This window comes from Lissotriton helveticus, chromosome 5_1, assembly GCF_964261635.1.
Source record: "Lissotriton helveticus chromosome 5_1, aLisHel1.1, whole genome shotgun sequence".
Lineage (NCBI taxonomy): Eukaryota > Metazoa > Chordata > Amphibia > Caudata > Salamandridae > Lissotriton > Lissotriton helveticus.
In genome coordinates, this window is record NC_136065.1 from 1,877,655,962 (window position 1) to 1,877,673,382 (window position 17,421).

The window sequence follows — 17,421 nt, forward strand, 5'->3', positions numbered from 1 at the left end:
GAATAAAGTGTTGTGAGGTGGGGCAGAGTGTTGTGGAGTGTCCTAGAGTATCATAGAGTGTCGTGGAGTAGAATTAAGTTAAGTGGAGTTGAGTTGAATGATGAAGATTGGAGGGAGAAAATGGTGTAGAGTGAAGGGGTGTAGAGTGGGGAGGTGTAGAGTGGAGGGAGATAGGGTGGAGTAGTGTGTTGTGACATAGAGTGGAGTAGTGTGTTGTGACATAGAGTGGAGTAGTGTGTTGTGACATAGAGTGGAGTATAGTATTGTAGACTAGGAGGCATAAAGTGGGGAAGAGTAGAGTGGAGTAGGGTAGAGTGTCATAGAGTGTCGTTTTGTAGAGTGGAGTGTCCTAGAGTGCCATAGAGTAGTGTGGCGTACAGCAAAGTGTTGCAGAGTAAAGTGTCATAGAGTGGAGGGGAGTGTCATGGAGTGGGGAGTCGTACAGTGGAGTGTCGTGGAGTGTAGTGAAGTCGAGTGGCATGGCGCATAGTAAAGTGTTGTAATCTAAAGTGTCGTGGAGTGGAGTTTCATGGAGTGTTGTAAAGTGGAGTGTCATAGAGCGGACGGTTGTGAAGTGGCATAGAGTGTGGTAGAGTGGCGTCTAGTGGGAGGGCATAGAGTGTAGGGAGGTATAGTGGAGAGGGATAGTGTTGTGGAGTGGAGTGGCGGGGCATAGTGAGAAGATTCATAGAGTTTAGTGGAATGGAATGGATTGGAGTGAGGTTTCATCGAGTGGAGTGGCATAGAATGGCATACAACGGAATAGAGTGTTGTAGAGTGGGGTGAGATAGAGTGGAGTAAATGGTCACAGAGTGGAGGGCATTGAGTGACATAGCATAGGGTGGAATAAAGTTTCCTAGAGTAAAGGGTCATAGAGTGGAGTAAAGTGGAGTGTTGTAGAGTGGAGTAAAGTTGCATAGAATGTTATGGAGTGGCATAGAGTGGCACAGAGTATTGTAGAGTGGAGTATCATGGGAAACAACCTTTACAACGCAACTTTTACAACGCACTACCATTACAACAAAACTTTTACAACGCAAAAACTTTTACAACGCATACCATTACAACGCATGTTTTTACAACGCAAGTACTTTTACAACGCATGCCATTACAACGTAAGTATTGGTAAGTATGTAAATATATTTAATATTTTATATGGTTTTTTTTTGACGTTTTCAGTTTTTGGGTAAAGGGGTATTTTTAGGGTTTAGGGTCAGTTTTCAGTTTTTGGGTAAAGGGGTATTTTTAGGGTTCAGGGTCAGTTTTCAGTTTTTGGGTAAAGGGGTATTTTTAGGGTTCAGGGTCAGTTTTCAGTTTTTGGGTAAAGGGGTATTTTTAGGGTTTAGAGTCAGTTTTCAGTTTTTGGGTAAAGGGGTATTTTTAGGGTTCAGGGTCAGTTTTCAGTTTTTGGGTAAAGGGGTATTTTTAGGGTTCAGGGTCAGTTTTCAGTTTTTGGGTACAGGGGTATTTTTAGGGTTCAGGGTCAGTTTTCAGTTTTTGGGGTACAGGGGTATTTTTAGGGTTCAGGGACAGTTTTCAGTTTTTGGGGTACAGGGGTATTTTTAGGGTTCAGGGACAGTTTTGGGTTTTTGGGGTACAGGGGTATTTTTAGGGTTCTGGGTTAATTTGGGTTTTTGGGGTACAGGGGTACAGGGTAAAAAAAAATTAAATTAATTAAATTAAATTAAATTAAATTATATTATATTAATTACAATTAATTTAAAAAAAATATATTATATACTTACCAATACTTACGTTGTAATGGCATGCGTTGTAAAAGTACTTGCGTTGTAAAAACATGCGTTGTAATGGTATGCGTTGTAAAAGTTTTTGCGTTGTAAAAAATTCGTTGTAACGGTATGCGTTGTAAAAGTATGCGTTGTAACGTCATACATCCGAGTATCATAGAGTTGAGTGGTGTAGAGTGTCATGGAGTGTCGTCGACTGCAGTGTCATAGGATGGGCTGGTATAGAGTGGAACCGAGTGGCCTAGAGTGAAGTGGCATTGAGTAGCCTAGAGTGGTATACAGTGTCGTAGAGTGGAGATGAGTAGAGTGTTGTAGAGTGGAGTGGTGTGGAGTGTTGTAGAGTGGCGTAGAGTGGAATAGAGTGGCCTAGAGTGAAGGGGCATAGAGTGGAGTGGGGAGACGTAGAATGAAGTGGAGTAGTGCTTAGTAGGATAGAGTGTCTTATATTAGAGTACAGTGGAGTGGCACAGAGTGGAGTGGCATAGAATGGAGTGGAGTAAAGTGGCATAGAGTGGAGTAGCTTAGAATGTAGTAGAGTGGCGTGCAAGTGGAGTAAAATAGAGTGGCATAGAGTGGAGCAGAGGGGAGTAGAGTGTAGTGGAGTGGCATGAAGTGGAATAGAGTGATAGGACTAACGCCAGCTCAGAGGTTTCTGGCAGAGGTGGTAAAGGACAGGAGGTGAGGTGTTGATTGGATAAGGTAATATTAAGACCATTGTCTTGAATAGATATATGGTAATGCCAGAGAATTGGTGAACAACCTGGTCTGGTGGCTTAGAGCTCTAATGCATCCACTGCAGCGATCTGTGTTTGACCCTTTAGTAGTTTCAGGTACAAATCCCAGAAAGTCTACTTAGCCAGTCATCTTTCCAATGTCGATAAAATGAGTACCTTTGAGTTGGCTAATGGAAGCTCAAGTAACCAGAAGATGCTTTCTGGGTGAATGTGCGCTTTACAAATGCACATGCTAGGTTATGTTAACTGTGAGACAATCCTATATGCCTGACTAAAAGGCTGAGAGAGCTGAAAAAGAGAAAATAGTTTTCATCCACATAAAATTGTTGAAAAGTCCAAAAGATTAGCATCGCCAAGAGAAGTAATTTACATAGCGTACCTTCAACGATGACCACCCATGCAAAATGTAACAGATAGTTAAGAGAGTAGAGGATTCATGATTCACATGAGCTGATGTAATGACATTGTTTACAATTCTGAGTCCCATTTCTGTAAAGTAAATGGCATGAAAGGCTGATTGGAGGTGATCTAACACGTTACTTAAGGAGAAATTCAAATTAATTAGTCTAAAAAAGGGCATACTAGTTTTTTAGAGATGAGTCCTGTGTGACTGTTTGCATACGAGTGATGAATTATATGGATACAGGGTCACCTTTTGTGAAAATTACATGTATATCAGGGACTGACTACAACAGATGGGGTAACAATAGGTCCTGTAGAAAACCGGCGGCCCAGGACCTGGACCTAGACCAGACCTTTGTTACCCAAGGTCTGGTTGAAACGTGTTGAATGAAGAATGGGGAACTATTGACAATTCCTACATTCAACACACGGTTTGTAATCTAGCTGTAGGAGACCCCCATTTACATTATATAGAGTAGCTATAAGGCAATTTATACAGATAACATAACCCTGCACAACAAAGAACATGTCTGAAAATGCCTCTTAACTTATATAGACGCCCTTTCAAAATACCATGCATGGAGTTTGAATCAGGAGCAGTCTGATGATGAAGCAGCCACCTAGGTTAGTGGGTGATGGCTTGCGGCTTTTTTTTAGGGGACACCTTGTCGACCCATAACCCTATAGACAGGTCAGGTACTGTTCTCTTAAAAACACAAGTTAAAGTTAGGTACAGTTTGACTGTCATTATGCAGCAGAGGATTGGGCGAAGGATGCCATATTACCCACATCTGTCTGGGATGGACTAAAGTGCCAGCCAGGAGTATACACCTAACGCCAAGACGGGCAGGTCTTGAAAGAAAAAATATTTTACAACAGATTTGGGACTAACTATGGCCTTGATGCGATGCATATAGACAACGGCTCGTTGAAGAAAGCAGTGTTAATGTGAGAAGCCATTTGCTGCTGATGGAAAGTTCTTAGGATATTCGGGCATCGAAAGAAACTGCAGGCTAGAAGTGTGCGAAATTATCATTTTGCATGAAAAATTCTGAGTAGGTGACAAACTGCACAACCTTACGAAGTTCACATTGCAGTTGGAAAAGTTCTCCTAAAAATGTTTTTGCCACCAGAATTTTCTCCGCTAAGATTTTCTTTTCTCTTACATAGGGGTTTTCCTGAAGTCAATTGTTTTTCAAAACGTCCATACATTTTAAAACCTTCACGAGGATTACAAGGTTTTGAAGAATACTTCACAAAGTTTTTAGTGGAAACTTATCCTAAATTTGGTCACCTGTGCACAGACTTCCATTCTTCGGCACCCTGTGATCGATAACATGCACTGGGAGACCAAAGCCTGTTTATGGCAGGTGCTTTTACAGGTTATTTCAGAATCATTAAAAATGCCCTTCACGTGAAACCCGAGAGACAAGGGGTTACTGCGCCACAGGTGCAGTGAGTGGTGAGCAGGGTGTTTTGTTCACACAAGGTCGTCTCCGTACGTGTGCGCCACCTACGTCTATGTTCCAGCCTTTGGCTGTTTTTCTCATTCTGTTGAAAGTGTTTTTGGGTCCAAAGATCATTGGCCGTGACATCACTGAACGGCAAACAAGAGGTCTGGATGGTATAAAGGGAGCAGCAGTGCAGAGCTGGAGCAGTGCAGGGTCAGCAGAGGCGACAGAGAGATATCGACAGAGCCCCCACCAGCCCGAAAGGTCTATCTATAGCGCTAGCATGGAGACCAGCATGGACGTCCTCCACGACTCCGGGGCGCAGATGGTGCAGTACCTCCAGGTGAACTACAAGAGCTCCCAGGACTGGTTCATGTTCGTCTCCTTCGCCGCCGACCTCCGCAACACCTTCTTCGTCTTCTTCCCCATCTGGTTCCACCTGTGCGAGGCGGTGGGCATCAAGCTCATCTGGGTGGCCGTCATCGGCGACTGGCTCAACCTCGTCTTCAAATGGTGAGTCCTGGGTCGGCGGGATCATGGAGCTGTTAACTCATCCCAGTTCAGGGCTGGTAGAAAATGTTGGCTTCATAGACAGTTTGACATTTTCCCCCTTATTGTCTCATTACCAGGATTGCTCTGCCACCCCCAGCTGGGTGGTTTCCTTCATTTCTAGGTGTGGCTGGCCCTTCCCAACTCTAATTAGGGACAGAATCCCACTGAAAATATTTCATTCATAAAGGGTTCAAAATGTATTATATTATCTCGATCAGATACAGAGAATATTTTTTGGTTTATATGTTGAAATATCAACTAAAGAAACATCTTACTATCAAAATATCGTGTCCAAATTAAAGAAGATAAAAATATGGAGTATAACTTTAGATTTATTATTCTTAACTCCACATCTATGTAACTTGATGCATATATCTACCTGCTACTGATTCTGACCCGACATCTACCTGAAATTCATTAACTGAGCCATGGCGACAGTGAAAATTGGTAGAATCAATACCAACCTGAAAGACTTAGTATTTTGAGAATGAGATGCATTGTGCAGAATATTTCACTACAGTCTCAGGACTGCCTATTATAGCCTCTGGGGTCTGGGCTTCATGCTATGAATTTAGAAACGTAAGCTCAGTGAAATACATGTATGCCCACTCGCTGGGCAGCCATGACCAATCCTTAAATCTGGATCTATGTATGTTTTGTGGGTTCATGTGATTTGCTGGATCATTATTTTTTGATTACAGTAGTCATTGCTCAAAGATTGTGCATTTTGTTTCATGGTTCAAGCACCATGGTCCATGAAAGCAAAGATTATCCTAGGCTCCATGGTATTGCGAGGTTTGGGTCTTGACTCTCGCCCTTCTTACTTCCAGAGAAGAGATTTTTCCACTTTTCTTCTACAAATACAATGTTCCAAGAGCACAACTGGCCTACCATGGGAACTGCTTGCATCAGTCCTATAGTCCATGCTTTTTCAATTCAACGCAAGAAAGTATTGCAGTTGGACTTCATGGAGTACTGCAGGTACCAGCATACATTGTCTCAGAAGGATAACTGACTGGAGTGAAGCTATCCCATCCTGTAGCCAGGATGATGGGGAGAAGTGAGGGGGGCCTTAAACCACTGAATTGACATCCTAAATACGGCTTATTTTAAGTTTAAGAGACTTTGTAGAAATATGTCGAACTGCAGTGTACATTTGTTGAGTAAGGATACAAGGGTTTCTGGCTCTGGGCCTTTTTGAGAAGGCTATGGCCTTGGGCAAAGAGTTTTTCGTGAGTATCACCTGTAATCAGTAAGTGTATCTGTATCGGACACCATACTGACATGAGTATATGTAGCTGGTATGTGCTTTGTGCTACCAGTGCTTTGGAATCAAGCCTTTGGCCATTGCACTAAGGGAGTCTTCTGACCTGATCTAATTTCTTTGTGGTCTGTTCTTTTTCTTAACTATCTTCGTACTGGGGTATTATAGACATTTGACGCTAGGTGTGAGGGCCATGCTCCTGTTCTGGAGGTAAGACTTCCTGAAGGCCACGTTGCCTCTTTTATTTATTGTTGTAAGGCTTCCTGAAGGCTACTCTGCCTCTTTTATTTATTGTTGTTGGTGCGTCAGTCATGGTAATTTGCCTAAAACAAATGTCCAAATCTCCCAACAAAAGCAAGTTTTGGTATTCTGGCCAAAGTTTCTTGTCAATTTTGTTTGCACTGCAGTGTGTATATAGGGGTCTTACCTGCCCACCAGATAGGAGGTGTACTGGTCTGTTGTACTCCTTATGGGGCAGGTATTCAGAACAGACAAAACAGGAAGAGACAGATACACAGAACACTGCCGCCTCCACCCACACCGCTCTAGTGATAAGTCCAGCTGAGTGACATCAGCAGTCAGCCGCCAGAAGAGGGCGCTCTACTTGTGTTGCTGCTGATCCGAAAAGGGGCGTTAAGGTGCATAACACACCTTTTAATGCACCCGCATTTCCCACAACTAATAATGCACAACAAGTTACTTAAATGCAAAAACAGCAATGGGTTAAAATGTAAAACATATTTGTAGGTTTTTACTTGCAGGATAGAGAATTGCTTTTGTACTCTCCTAAGAAATCATTTCACACCCAATGTGAAAGAGAGGAAGTAAATTACTACAATTTTAAACCCTTGTGTGACTCCAGAGGTAGTATATGTTTTCAGTAGAGTTTTATAGCTGTTTAAAAATGACATTGTTGGGGAATTATAGTTTTTAGTGGCTCCTTGTGCATTTTCGAATATTGTACTGGTGTGTTAACGTAATGTAAATGGATGTGGAGTGGTGTGGCTCACTGGTTAGAGGCGGCAGACCCGGAAGCAGAGAATGGCCCGGGACTAGGGTTCAATTCCTGACGCGGCAGGGTTGTGGACGGACTCAATAATTCTCGCCTCGGTGCCTACTCTAACCAGGGATCACACTCGGCAACTCTGGGCATTAAGCTTGCCTCAACTCTACAACGGCCCCCCACAAGTCGCTGGGGATGCCTGGTTTCACCTTGGAGATACCCAGTAAGGGACCATCTCACAGGGAAAACCAGGACGGGTTCCCCAGCGGTCTCCAGCGCCACGATACTCCGGCAAGGAGTTGCAGTGCGCTTTACAAGTACACCCACATTTACATTTACATGTGAAACTTAGGCAACTGCAAGAAATCTAATGATGTTACTGTGCGGCAAAGTAACAACTAACTGGTGTAATTGACCAGACTTTGATACTAGGTGATGGGACCATCATATTTCAACTGACTGCCATTTGATTGGATAACACAGCTGGCTTATAATTAGCACATTTTCTATAAGTCCATAGTAGAAGTTACAATTGTCCTGTAAGGATATTAGAATATTTCTATTCTGAGGCTTTTACAGATCTGTGCTGAAGTCCAAGTTCAGCCGTTGGTTTAGAATAGGATAAGCTTGTTTGCTCTCTCAAAAGACAGGTTATTGCTTCCTAAATTTTTGAAAAAGGGAAATCAATAAACTCGATACCCGAAAGCCTTTGAAGTAAAACAGAAAAAAGATCACATGTGAAATATAACAATTGAAAGTCATATTTCTATTTTTTCAAAATGCAAGGGAATTATGTCACCTCTATGTCGTCTTTATTAAAAGTTTTTCAAGACAATGCAGCATACAACTAGGTTCACAGAGGAGAAATAGTACAGCGCAAGAAGTACTTCGCTCACCACTTCATTTACATAGTTGTAGTAACACCAGTTAAATTGTAGTGTAAACAACATATTATTGTGAAGTTTTTTGCACTGCGTCCAACTTGGAGCTGACTTGCGTTTTATGCTCTTTCAACAAGCCTTTAGCTGTTGGTCAGTGAAAGTGAAAAATTGGAAAAATATGAAAATAGCCCATTGGATCGTGGTTGAAACCAAACAAATTGCATCCATCCGGCACAAATGTCATTTGTGGCGGGTATTTGTAGCATCTCGAACTACTACACTACGATCAAGTAGTATCCAAAGTGTAGTTGTAGCCCACCTGTTAAGCATTTAGAGTAGGCTGCAAATTGGCCAGTTTATAAAGGTCCAGGAGCCCTTGAATCGGCCCAGCTGACACAAGTCACTCAATAGGTTTCATTGACCTCACAGCTTCATGGGAATGTTGACTTATAACTGGTTCACCTCATTGTTTCTGTAAACAGGACATGAGGACTGCCCCTGTGAATACATCAAACCTCTCTCCAGAGCGTTATGAGAGCAGGATTGGCGGCTCAGCGCTTCTTCCCTTTGGGTCTTGGTTGGTGTACCTGACATAGCCAGGCTGACCTCTGTGAAAAGGTTCTTTCCTTTCAGTGCTGCAATCTCAGCCTTTTACACACAGCCCAGCTCATATGCAAGATAGAAATCTCTGCTTGCTTGGACCAGGGATCCCATGTGGCATGGCCGTTGTAGGACAGAGCTATTCCCGTCTCACTGTATCACTGTCCGTCTCCTGCAAACAGCTTCTATTTAATGGGAGATGCAGGAAGTCAGTGGGTGTTCTAGGGTGGAGTAAGAAAAAAATCACTGTATGGGAATCTCAACCCATTGAGTTATCTCATTAGCTAATACCTGTGTGCATGACAGCTGAAACTGTTGTTGATTGACTTTAGTCTCTGCCTGCCATTAATCCGTCAATTTAAATTTCAGGATCCTGTTTGGGCAGAGACCATACTGGTGGGTCCACGACACCGATTATTACAACAACACGTCAGCGCCGGTCATCGAGCAGTACCCGGTCACCTGCGAGACCGGTCCAGGTGAGCACCCGAGTTCTTATGAAAAAAATATGGTTTGTACATGGTCTCTAATCTACTTTTAGGTATCCACTGATCTTCAGAGAAAAGGAGCCAGGCTTTTGGAAAATATTTATTTGAAAAATTGTTGTAGTCCCATATATTATTTAGTTATCAGGCATTACAATTGAATACATATGCTGCAACTACTTCGTCAAATGTCTCCTTCTGAGAAGTCAACGAAACATCCTCAAACACTTGCACGATTGCTTATTCACTTGAGTCAAAGATTACGTATTCGTTACCCGAAACACAGGCTGAGGTGTGGGATTTCAATAAATCAATTCGGCCACACAGGAAAATGATGATAGTGGCGTAGCCTAGGGATCCTCTATTTCTAAAAATGTACAGTGCAACTATAATCCTTAACCACCACTAGCGCACCAATGTCCCTGGGATTGAATCTCAGAAATATATACTCCTCCAGCCCCTTCCAGACCGCTAAGTCACTCATTAACGCTGTGGTCATGACTAGGCATGACTCCTATTCATTCTTGCTAGCCAGCTTCTCACAGTAGTCAAAGTCTCCTACCAATCAACTTTCCTGTCCTCAAACTGGGTAAATATACACACACACCACTCCCTAACTGGCTGGTTGACTGGCTATAAAAACTCCCTACTTCGGTTATCCACAAGACTGTCCTTCAGTAACTCGCTTGACACCTTACCACCTCTCCTCCTCTGAATTGTGGTACATTTATATATAATAATTTTCAGGGATGGTTATTAGCAGATCTGCTGGTCACTCTAAAGATTGCACTGGATTTTACTAATCCAGGTCTGGATAAGCCCAGTCCCATTGATAAATCAAGATAGAAACTGGAGCACCTAGTATAGGTAGCAGGAGAAAAGAAGTATGTATACTCAAGGTAGGATCATCAGCCCAGAGGCCTCTGGCTTTAAGGTTGACCAGCTGATGGTGGGGTTCCAGCCTCTCATCGTTTCCGTAAATTAATAGGGGAACTTCAGTGTAGCTCCTGTGTGACCTATGTCAGAGTTTAGTGGTCCTGTGATGATCCTGGTTCACAATGATCACATCACCACCCAATGGACATGGTATTTATAGCATGTTCTGTTTCATTTCCAAAGGAAGTCCCTCTGGCCACGCTATGGGAGCCGCTGGAGTTTACTACGTGATGGTGACTTCGCTTCTGTCCATCATGCTGAAGAAGAACCCACCCACGTTCAAGAACTGGTGAGTGGTGAAGATCAAGAGAGGTGGCATGTGGAGCATCTGAATGCCAGTAAGTCGCATACCATGGTGGTGGGCCGAGAAAGCTGCAAAAGGAGAACAAAAACCTTCATGTGTAGAGGGGATACAGTATCTAGGGTCTCCACTTTTCCCTACCTGGGGGTCCTTTTTGACCAAAGAGGATCTTGGGGTCCTCAGGTGAGGGCGAAGAAGTTGGCGGTCACTAGATCATCGTCTGCCCTCATGGGCTTTGCGGGTAGGTTAGGTGCCAGGCCCATTAAAGCTTTGTTAAAAATTTATAGGAGTAAATCTGTTGCTCTCGCGTCATATGGTTCACCACTCTGGGGCTATGTAAATGTAGAACCAATCCAGAGAGCGGAGAACAGATTTATAAGGACACTCCTCTCTGTGCCGCAGTCCACACCAACTTACTCCATACACATGGAGGTGGGCTTAGATTTCCTTACTGACGGGTTGAACATGGCTCCCCTGATCTTTTGGTTAAAGACGTGGCTCAATGAAGACCTCCCACTAAACCATAAGATCATGTCTGACGTTCTGTCCCTAGACCATTTTAAAAAGATTCCTTGGCTGGCTTATCTGTTGAAGGCATTCTCAGAATTGGGACGACCCGAGCTCTTTACTTCCCCCCAAGATATTAAGGTCCAAGACATCGATCTTGTAAAAAAGAACTTTATGGGGAGGGCAAGAGCATTTCGTGAGGAAAGGGAATTAATGAAACCACTAGTGAGGGGTCATTACTTACTTGTCAATTCATTTTCTTTAGCACCTTACCTTGGTTTTGTTACAATCCCGTTACAATCCCGTTCCATAGGTTTCTTTTAACTAAATTTAGGTTTAATTTGTTACATTTTTATTTAGGCACTTTTAAAACATGGGAAAAACCGGAATTAGCTTTACCATGCAGCTGTGATCATTTTTCACCCCAAGATACTATGCATTTTGTTATGTTTTGTCGGTTTTATGTAGAGCCAAGGAAAAAATATCTGGTACCAGTTTTGAAGGAGGCTGGTATTACACAAGTGAGACCGGCTCTGCTTTTTTTACAATCATTGACCAACATACATATTACTTTTTGTATAGCTAATTTCTTGGCAGCAGCAGCTAGGATGAAAAAACATTCCCACTAGATCCACTGTTATTCCTTTTTTACATCTCTGTATGCCTAGATTTATTGGAATTTTAATGGTTTTTATCGTCATATGTTAATATGTATGAAATGTTCTTAATTCTTTGTATGAAATGTTTTTTAAACTCTTTGTATGACTTGTAATTGAGTCGAATAAAGATATTCTGACTGACTGACTGAGCATCTGAAGGGGGTACTTTGTGACTGCGGAGTTCATTAGGGCGTCAAAGAGTAGCTAAAGAGATTTCACACTGACCATGTCCAATTCTTGTCTTTATCTTTAGTCTAGACGCCTCCTACTGAGCAAACAATTTTAGGACTAAAATTCTCTAAATGCTTTCTCAAATTCAGGCACCAATCAAACGTTTTGAGGCCATTTTAATCTAGAACCATTCATCACCACCAGTATTATAAGTCAATCATTGATTTTCTTTCTCATTACCTGCGTTCTTCCCATCCTGTATAGGCAGAATATCTCTTATTTAGCTTACTGGTCAGTGGAATATCTGTTCTTTTGATTGAACAAGAGAAGCCCTACTGTTTTCAGAGGTGTCCTGCCCATTACAAGTGGAGACATTGTCTTGTAGACCAGTAGATGACAACAAGAGTGGACAACCTCTTGAACAGAGAGGCAGAGAGAAAGGAAGACCATCATTTGGCTGACTGAGCGAGCCATGCGGTCTGATGTTAACAAAGACACTTTGATGTTATTAAAAGTATATATATATATATATATATATATATAATATACTAACTCTTGGGAACTTTCATCAGCATTCTTAATCGAGTGGTCTGTTTCTCAGTCATTCACATTTTTCTTCCTCCCACTACAACATGCAGCATGGGGCAGTGGTTAAGCCCACTTCAGGCAATGGCTATGAGTGACGACATTCTGCTCTTTTACAAGAAGTAGTAATGCACCAAAAGTAGTTCCTTTCAATGTCAGGGATACTATGACACATTGTATGTTTTAAAACTACCCCCCCCCCCCCCCAAAAAAAAAGTGATTACTAAGCCAAAAGAAAGCAGCCAGCACCTGAGCTAATGGCTTTGTCAGTGTTTCTTCTTTATTACCTCCTACTAAAGTACTGACAATCAAGTTGCTTGTGCTTAGGCAAAGATAAGTCATTTTCTTAAATGTAAACAATTCATATGCTTGTGCATACAGGACTTTAGAGTAAAGCCCGGATTCCTGCAGAGATTACTCACTCTGTGAGTGGAAACCCAGATTCCCATGGAATTTCGCTACAGTTATTGTCCTACACTGTGGTATATGTTTTTTCCTGGGCATGTTCCCTGTTGGTATCCCAAATACACCTGTAATGAGGTTCTCAACAGCTGCTGGCAAACATGGACATGAGGGGCTTCTCCTGTTGCCTTTGAAAACCTTAATGCCCGTGTTGAACTTTCCTTACCCCAACTACCCATGTGCTAGTTGATATTCTGATTACAACATTCCCTAGTTCCGTTTAACTTAATGTTTCGCCCTCTCTTGTGTTCCAGGTGTCTCCGCAGTGCGGTCTGGACAGGATTCTGGGTGGTTCAGATCTGTGTTTGCTTGTCCAGGATATTCCTCGCGGCTCACTTTCCTCACCAAGTAATCACCGGAGTCATTTCAGGTTAGTATTATGAAGGTTCCTATTCCGCCTTACCTTTGTACTGGGGTACCAATATTCAGCGTAAGTAGGAGCAAGCAGTGGTGTGAACAGTTTCTTTTGGAAAAGCAAACACTATTCCGAAATGCCTTTAGAGACCATAATAATAATTAGGCTGATATGTGTTTGTAAGATGGGACAGTTGTGGCCAGGCACAAAGCAGAAGAGATCCATAATATTCTAGTGCAAACTCTTTGGTGTAACTTATTGGGTTTCTCAATAGTCTTATGAAGTCTGATTTTTATGATACTTGGGATTCATTCTGGTCTAATGTTATTTTTGCTTTTGGTTATGTTGCACATGTGTCCTTCTCTGACTCTTGGCATTTTCCAAATTATCGTTGAAAATATTTATGCCATTTGTTCTTTTCTTTTGTGTTTACAGGGATGGCTGTTGCCGAAGCTTTTCACCACATCCCTTCCATCTACAAGACAAGCTTGAAGAAATACCTCTCCACCACCCTCTTCCTCTTCATCTTTGCCCTGGGATTCTACCTCATTCTGAAAGCCCTGGGAGTAGACCTTCTCTGGACACTGGAGAAAGCCAAGCGCTGGTGCTCCAAGCCTGAGTGGATCCACATCAACACCACCCCCTTCGCTGGCCTGCTCAGGAACCTGGGGATCTTCTGCGGCCTGGGGCTGGCTCTCAACTCACGTATGTACCAGGAGAGCTGCCAAGGGAAGCAAGGGGCACAGGTCACTTTCCGTCTGTACTGCATCGTCTCCTCCCTTAGCGTCCTCCACCTCTTCGACTCCTTCAAGCCACCCACGAAGGTGGAGTTTCTGTTCTACGTGTTGTCATTCTGTAAGAGTGCAGCTGTGCCACTTGTTGTTGTTGGGATCATCCCTTACTGTGTGTCACAGACTCTGAGCCACCAGGACAAAAAAGCTTTATAGGAGGACGTCTGAAATGTCTACTGTGTAAAGACAATGTGTATCACTGCAGCTGAGGTCCAACACTCTGGGACTCACCGGTACGGGGAAGAAATCCTCTCCTTTGTGCCCGAATGCAGCGTGTACTGCAGGTAGTTGAGAATGGTTGGTGTTGTGTGCTGTCCAGCACTGGGGCCTTTCTCAGACAGTGGCAAAAAGAGCTGGGATCATAGATTCTGTACACTTCACAACATGAGGATGAAATTTCAAAAGCTGTTGAAGTTTGAAAAAGTGTCGAAACTACAGACGCAAGGTTTGGCAAGATTGAAGAATTCAGCCTCAGGACATACGATATAAACAAATTAATCTTCTCCGTAAAGCTGACACCATTCATACAATATACAGACTTATGAGGTGGTGAACATCCAGTAGCCCCTTGTGAGGAGAGAAAGAAGCATTATAACATTGAGCTAATGAGGAAGTGCTACCTAATGAAGCATTGTCCCCACTTCCTGCTTCACGGAGGCGCATTGTTCATATATTGAGCTGAGCGCAGAATCCCAGAATGACATCTGATTGGAAGGAAAGATTGGCAATAGAGGACTGTCCAATGAGCAAACAAACAAATCTGTCAACCAGGTCATAAACACGAGTTAAATACTAGCTCCATCAATTGTTGGTGACGTGGCTCAAACGTTACCACTTACATGGGCACCTGCTGGGCTGAGTGGGATGTTGTTCAAATCAGAGATACTACAAATACCCCCCACTGGTGGAACTCAGCAACTGTTTAGTGGTTTGAGGGGGGAAGTTGCTTCCTTGAAGGCAAATTTCTGAATAGGATTATGGATCAGGTTAAATTTAGGTTGTATTTTTTTAAAATATTTATTTTGACTTATAAAGGATGTGGACTGTGAACATTGTGAATCTTTGAAGCCACAATGGAAATTGTACAGAAGTTGCTGTATTTATAGCATTTCAATTAACTTATCTAGGCATATTATTTTTTCTAATAAAAATATGAAAATCATAACGTCTCTCTTATTAAAATGACCGACGTGAAATGTAAAATGTGTTATACCTCCATTCCTTAATTACTCAAGTCTCATTATGCAAGTTAGTTTTGACTGGCCAACAGTCACATTTACAAGAATCTGATTCGTTGTAATAGCCGTGATGTGATTGGTTGAGAGGTAAAAAGTTTTGTGAATATATTTCATCATCAGTCCCCCTAAGTCCCCCTCTTTAAATACACATCCTTTGTTTTTTCTCAAAATATATTTTGTGGTTTGCAGCTGATGTGTCCGACTCCCTTCATTTCTTGCTTGGGCCCAGGGTTCATTAGTTAATGTGTTGCAATTCCTTTTAAATAAATAAAATACAATAGATCTATATGTAGAAGTTCAAGAGTATAGCTAGAGAAAATTAGCAGAAGGTTGTAGAAGGAGGAGGAGAGAGCTGGATGAAAATTCCTAGGATAGCAGCCCGAGCTAAGCAGCAAAAAAAATGTTGTGTAATGAAATCAGACAAAAGGACAGAAGGTAGTCATTTATGGTCATTAGTCATTAGTGGCAGCATGTATGACTTTTATTATCTTTCCAGTTAGTCCTTGTCCTATGCCTGCCACCTATGCCACTGACAATGACAGATTTCTGATGCAGGCTCTTTGTGAAAGGACGACTCCTTCAGAGGAGAGAGTGTGAGAATGGACCGGGGTTCATGTTGTGCACAATTGTCACAATGCAGTGTCCCCGTAAGGCACTCAGGAGTGCAGCGGGTGATGATCATGGGTTAGGTCTGTGGTGAGTGGCTGTATTTACTGGTCTCTGCCTGGTTCATTGCTTGCGGAGAAGTGAAAGTGTAGGGACCAGGAGAGAATGTTCCAGGAAAGTGGCATGCTCTGCTTTGGCCCTCTAACTTTATTCCCCTTCCTCTAGAGGTGGAGTAATTCATATATGAGGATTTTTGCAGCTTGGGATGGGTCTTCATGGTCAATGGGACAGAACTCGTCTATGAAGCCCCCGGCGAGCAGATTCCCTAGGATTCCTGGGTTTTCTATTATTGAGGAAGCATTAGGTGGATGCTGGGGATAAGAAGGAGTCCTGTGGGACCCGGATGAGAATGTATCCTGTCCTGTGAGATGGCCATACTGACCCTCTGAATAACTAAGTTGGGTGAGTTGTTTTACTGATACAACTCTTGATAGCTCCCTCTGCATCTAGGACTATTGTAATGAAAACATGAGTGTGGCCACTGTATAGAAGTCTAAAGTGGCTGAGGAACCAATTACTTTAACAGTTTTAACAGTAACTTATAATATTGGTGTGGGATGAAGAAACACAAATCACTATCACCAAGAGATGGCATAAATGACAATAGACACCACATTGAAGTTGAAAGGTTATTTTAAGTAGACAGGCCTGGACTAGCAAAAGCAATTTCTTGCAGTGCCTTAAAGGCTAAACACCGCCATATTACAAATACAGTGCAAAGACCAGGACGTGTGGTCAAGTGAGTGGTGGCCTTCATCACTTGGCACCTGCCCCACTCCCACCCATTCTGCCAGGAATCTCAGCGTCATCTTCGACACCTCGCTCTCTATGGAGCCTCAGGTAAACAGGACAGTTGCCACCTGTTGGGGTGTTATAAGGACCCTCAAAAGAATCCTTCACTATCTTTCCCCTCAAGCACGCAAGCAGATTGTGACTGCTCTTGTTGGCTCCAGGTTGGATTATTGTAACTCTCTTTATGCTGGGGCCAACAAGTATCTTTTGCAGCGGTTACAGGTGGTGCAGAACGCGGCTGCACGATTTGTGCTAGCCCTTCCTTGGCTTGCATCAGCTACTGTGGCAAGGAAGAGCCTCCACTGGCTCCCTATCTCCTTTAGAGTATCTTTTAAACTCCTTTGTCTCACCTACAGTGCCCTTAGGGCAGGTCCTTCTGATGCTCTGGGGTCTTTGTTGACTCGTTATGTACCAAGCAGATGTCTCCGCTCGCTAGAGCTCAATCAACTGGTAGTTCCTCGTTTTAGGAAGGTTAGATGGGGGAGTAGGGCATTCTCCATCTTAGCACCCCAATTATGGAACACTCTTCCTCTGGAGATCAAATCTCAGCCCTCACTGGTCCACTTTAGGAAGGCCCTAAAAACCTGGTGTTTCATTAAAGCCTACCAGTAAGCTCCTGTCACCTGCAGATTCAGCCAGATATTGAGTTAGGCGCCTTGACGCCCACTGGGCTAAGTTGCGCGTTTATAAATTACATTTTATTATTATTATTATTATTAAATACCTAACAGGCAACCCACCCTTCGCCATCCCATTCGTAATCTCCAATATTTTTGAGTTTCTGTGCCTCCTTTGTCACTGCCCCTTTATTTTTTAAGTGCCCCAATTCCATTTCCCC

General features: G+C 42.8%; 1 protein-coding gene across 1 annotated transcript; it reads left to right on the top strand.

The window, feature by feature from the left end:
• Positions 1–4,553: 4,553 nt before the first annotated feature.
• On the top strand, positions 4,554–15,049 carry LOC144755932 (glucose-6-phosphatase catalytic subunit 1-like). The gene is made up of 5 exons (XM_078645335.1): positions 4,554–4,848; positions 9,005–9,114; positions 10,240–10,345; positions 12,996–13,111; positions 13,532–15,049. The coding sequence occupies exons 1-5, from the start codon at positions 4,619–4,621 to the stop codon at positions 14,041–14,043; spliced, it is 1,074 nt and encodes a 357-aa protein (XP_078501461.1). The 5' UTR covers positions 4,554–4,618; the 3' UTR covers positions 14,044–15,049.
• The last annotated feature ends 2,372 nt before the right edge of the window (positions 15,050–17,421 follow it).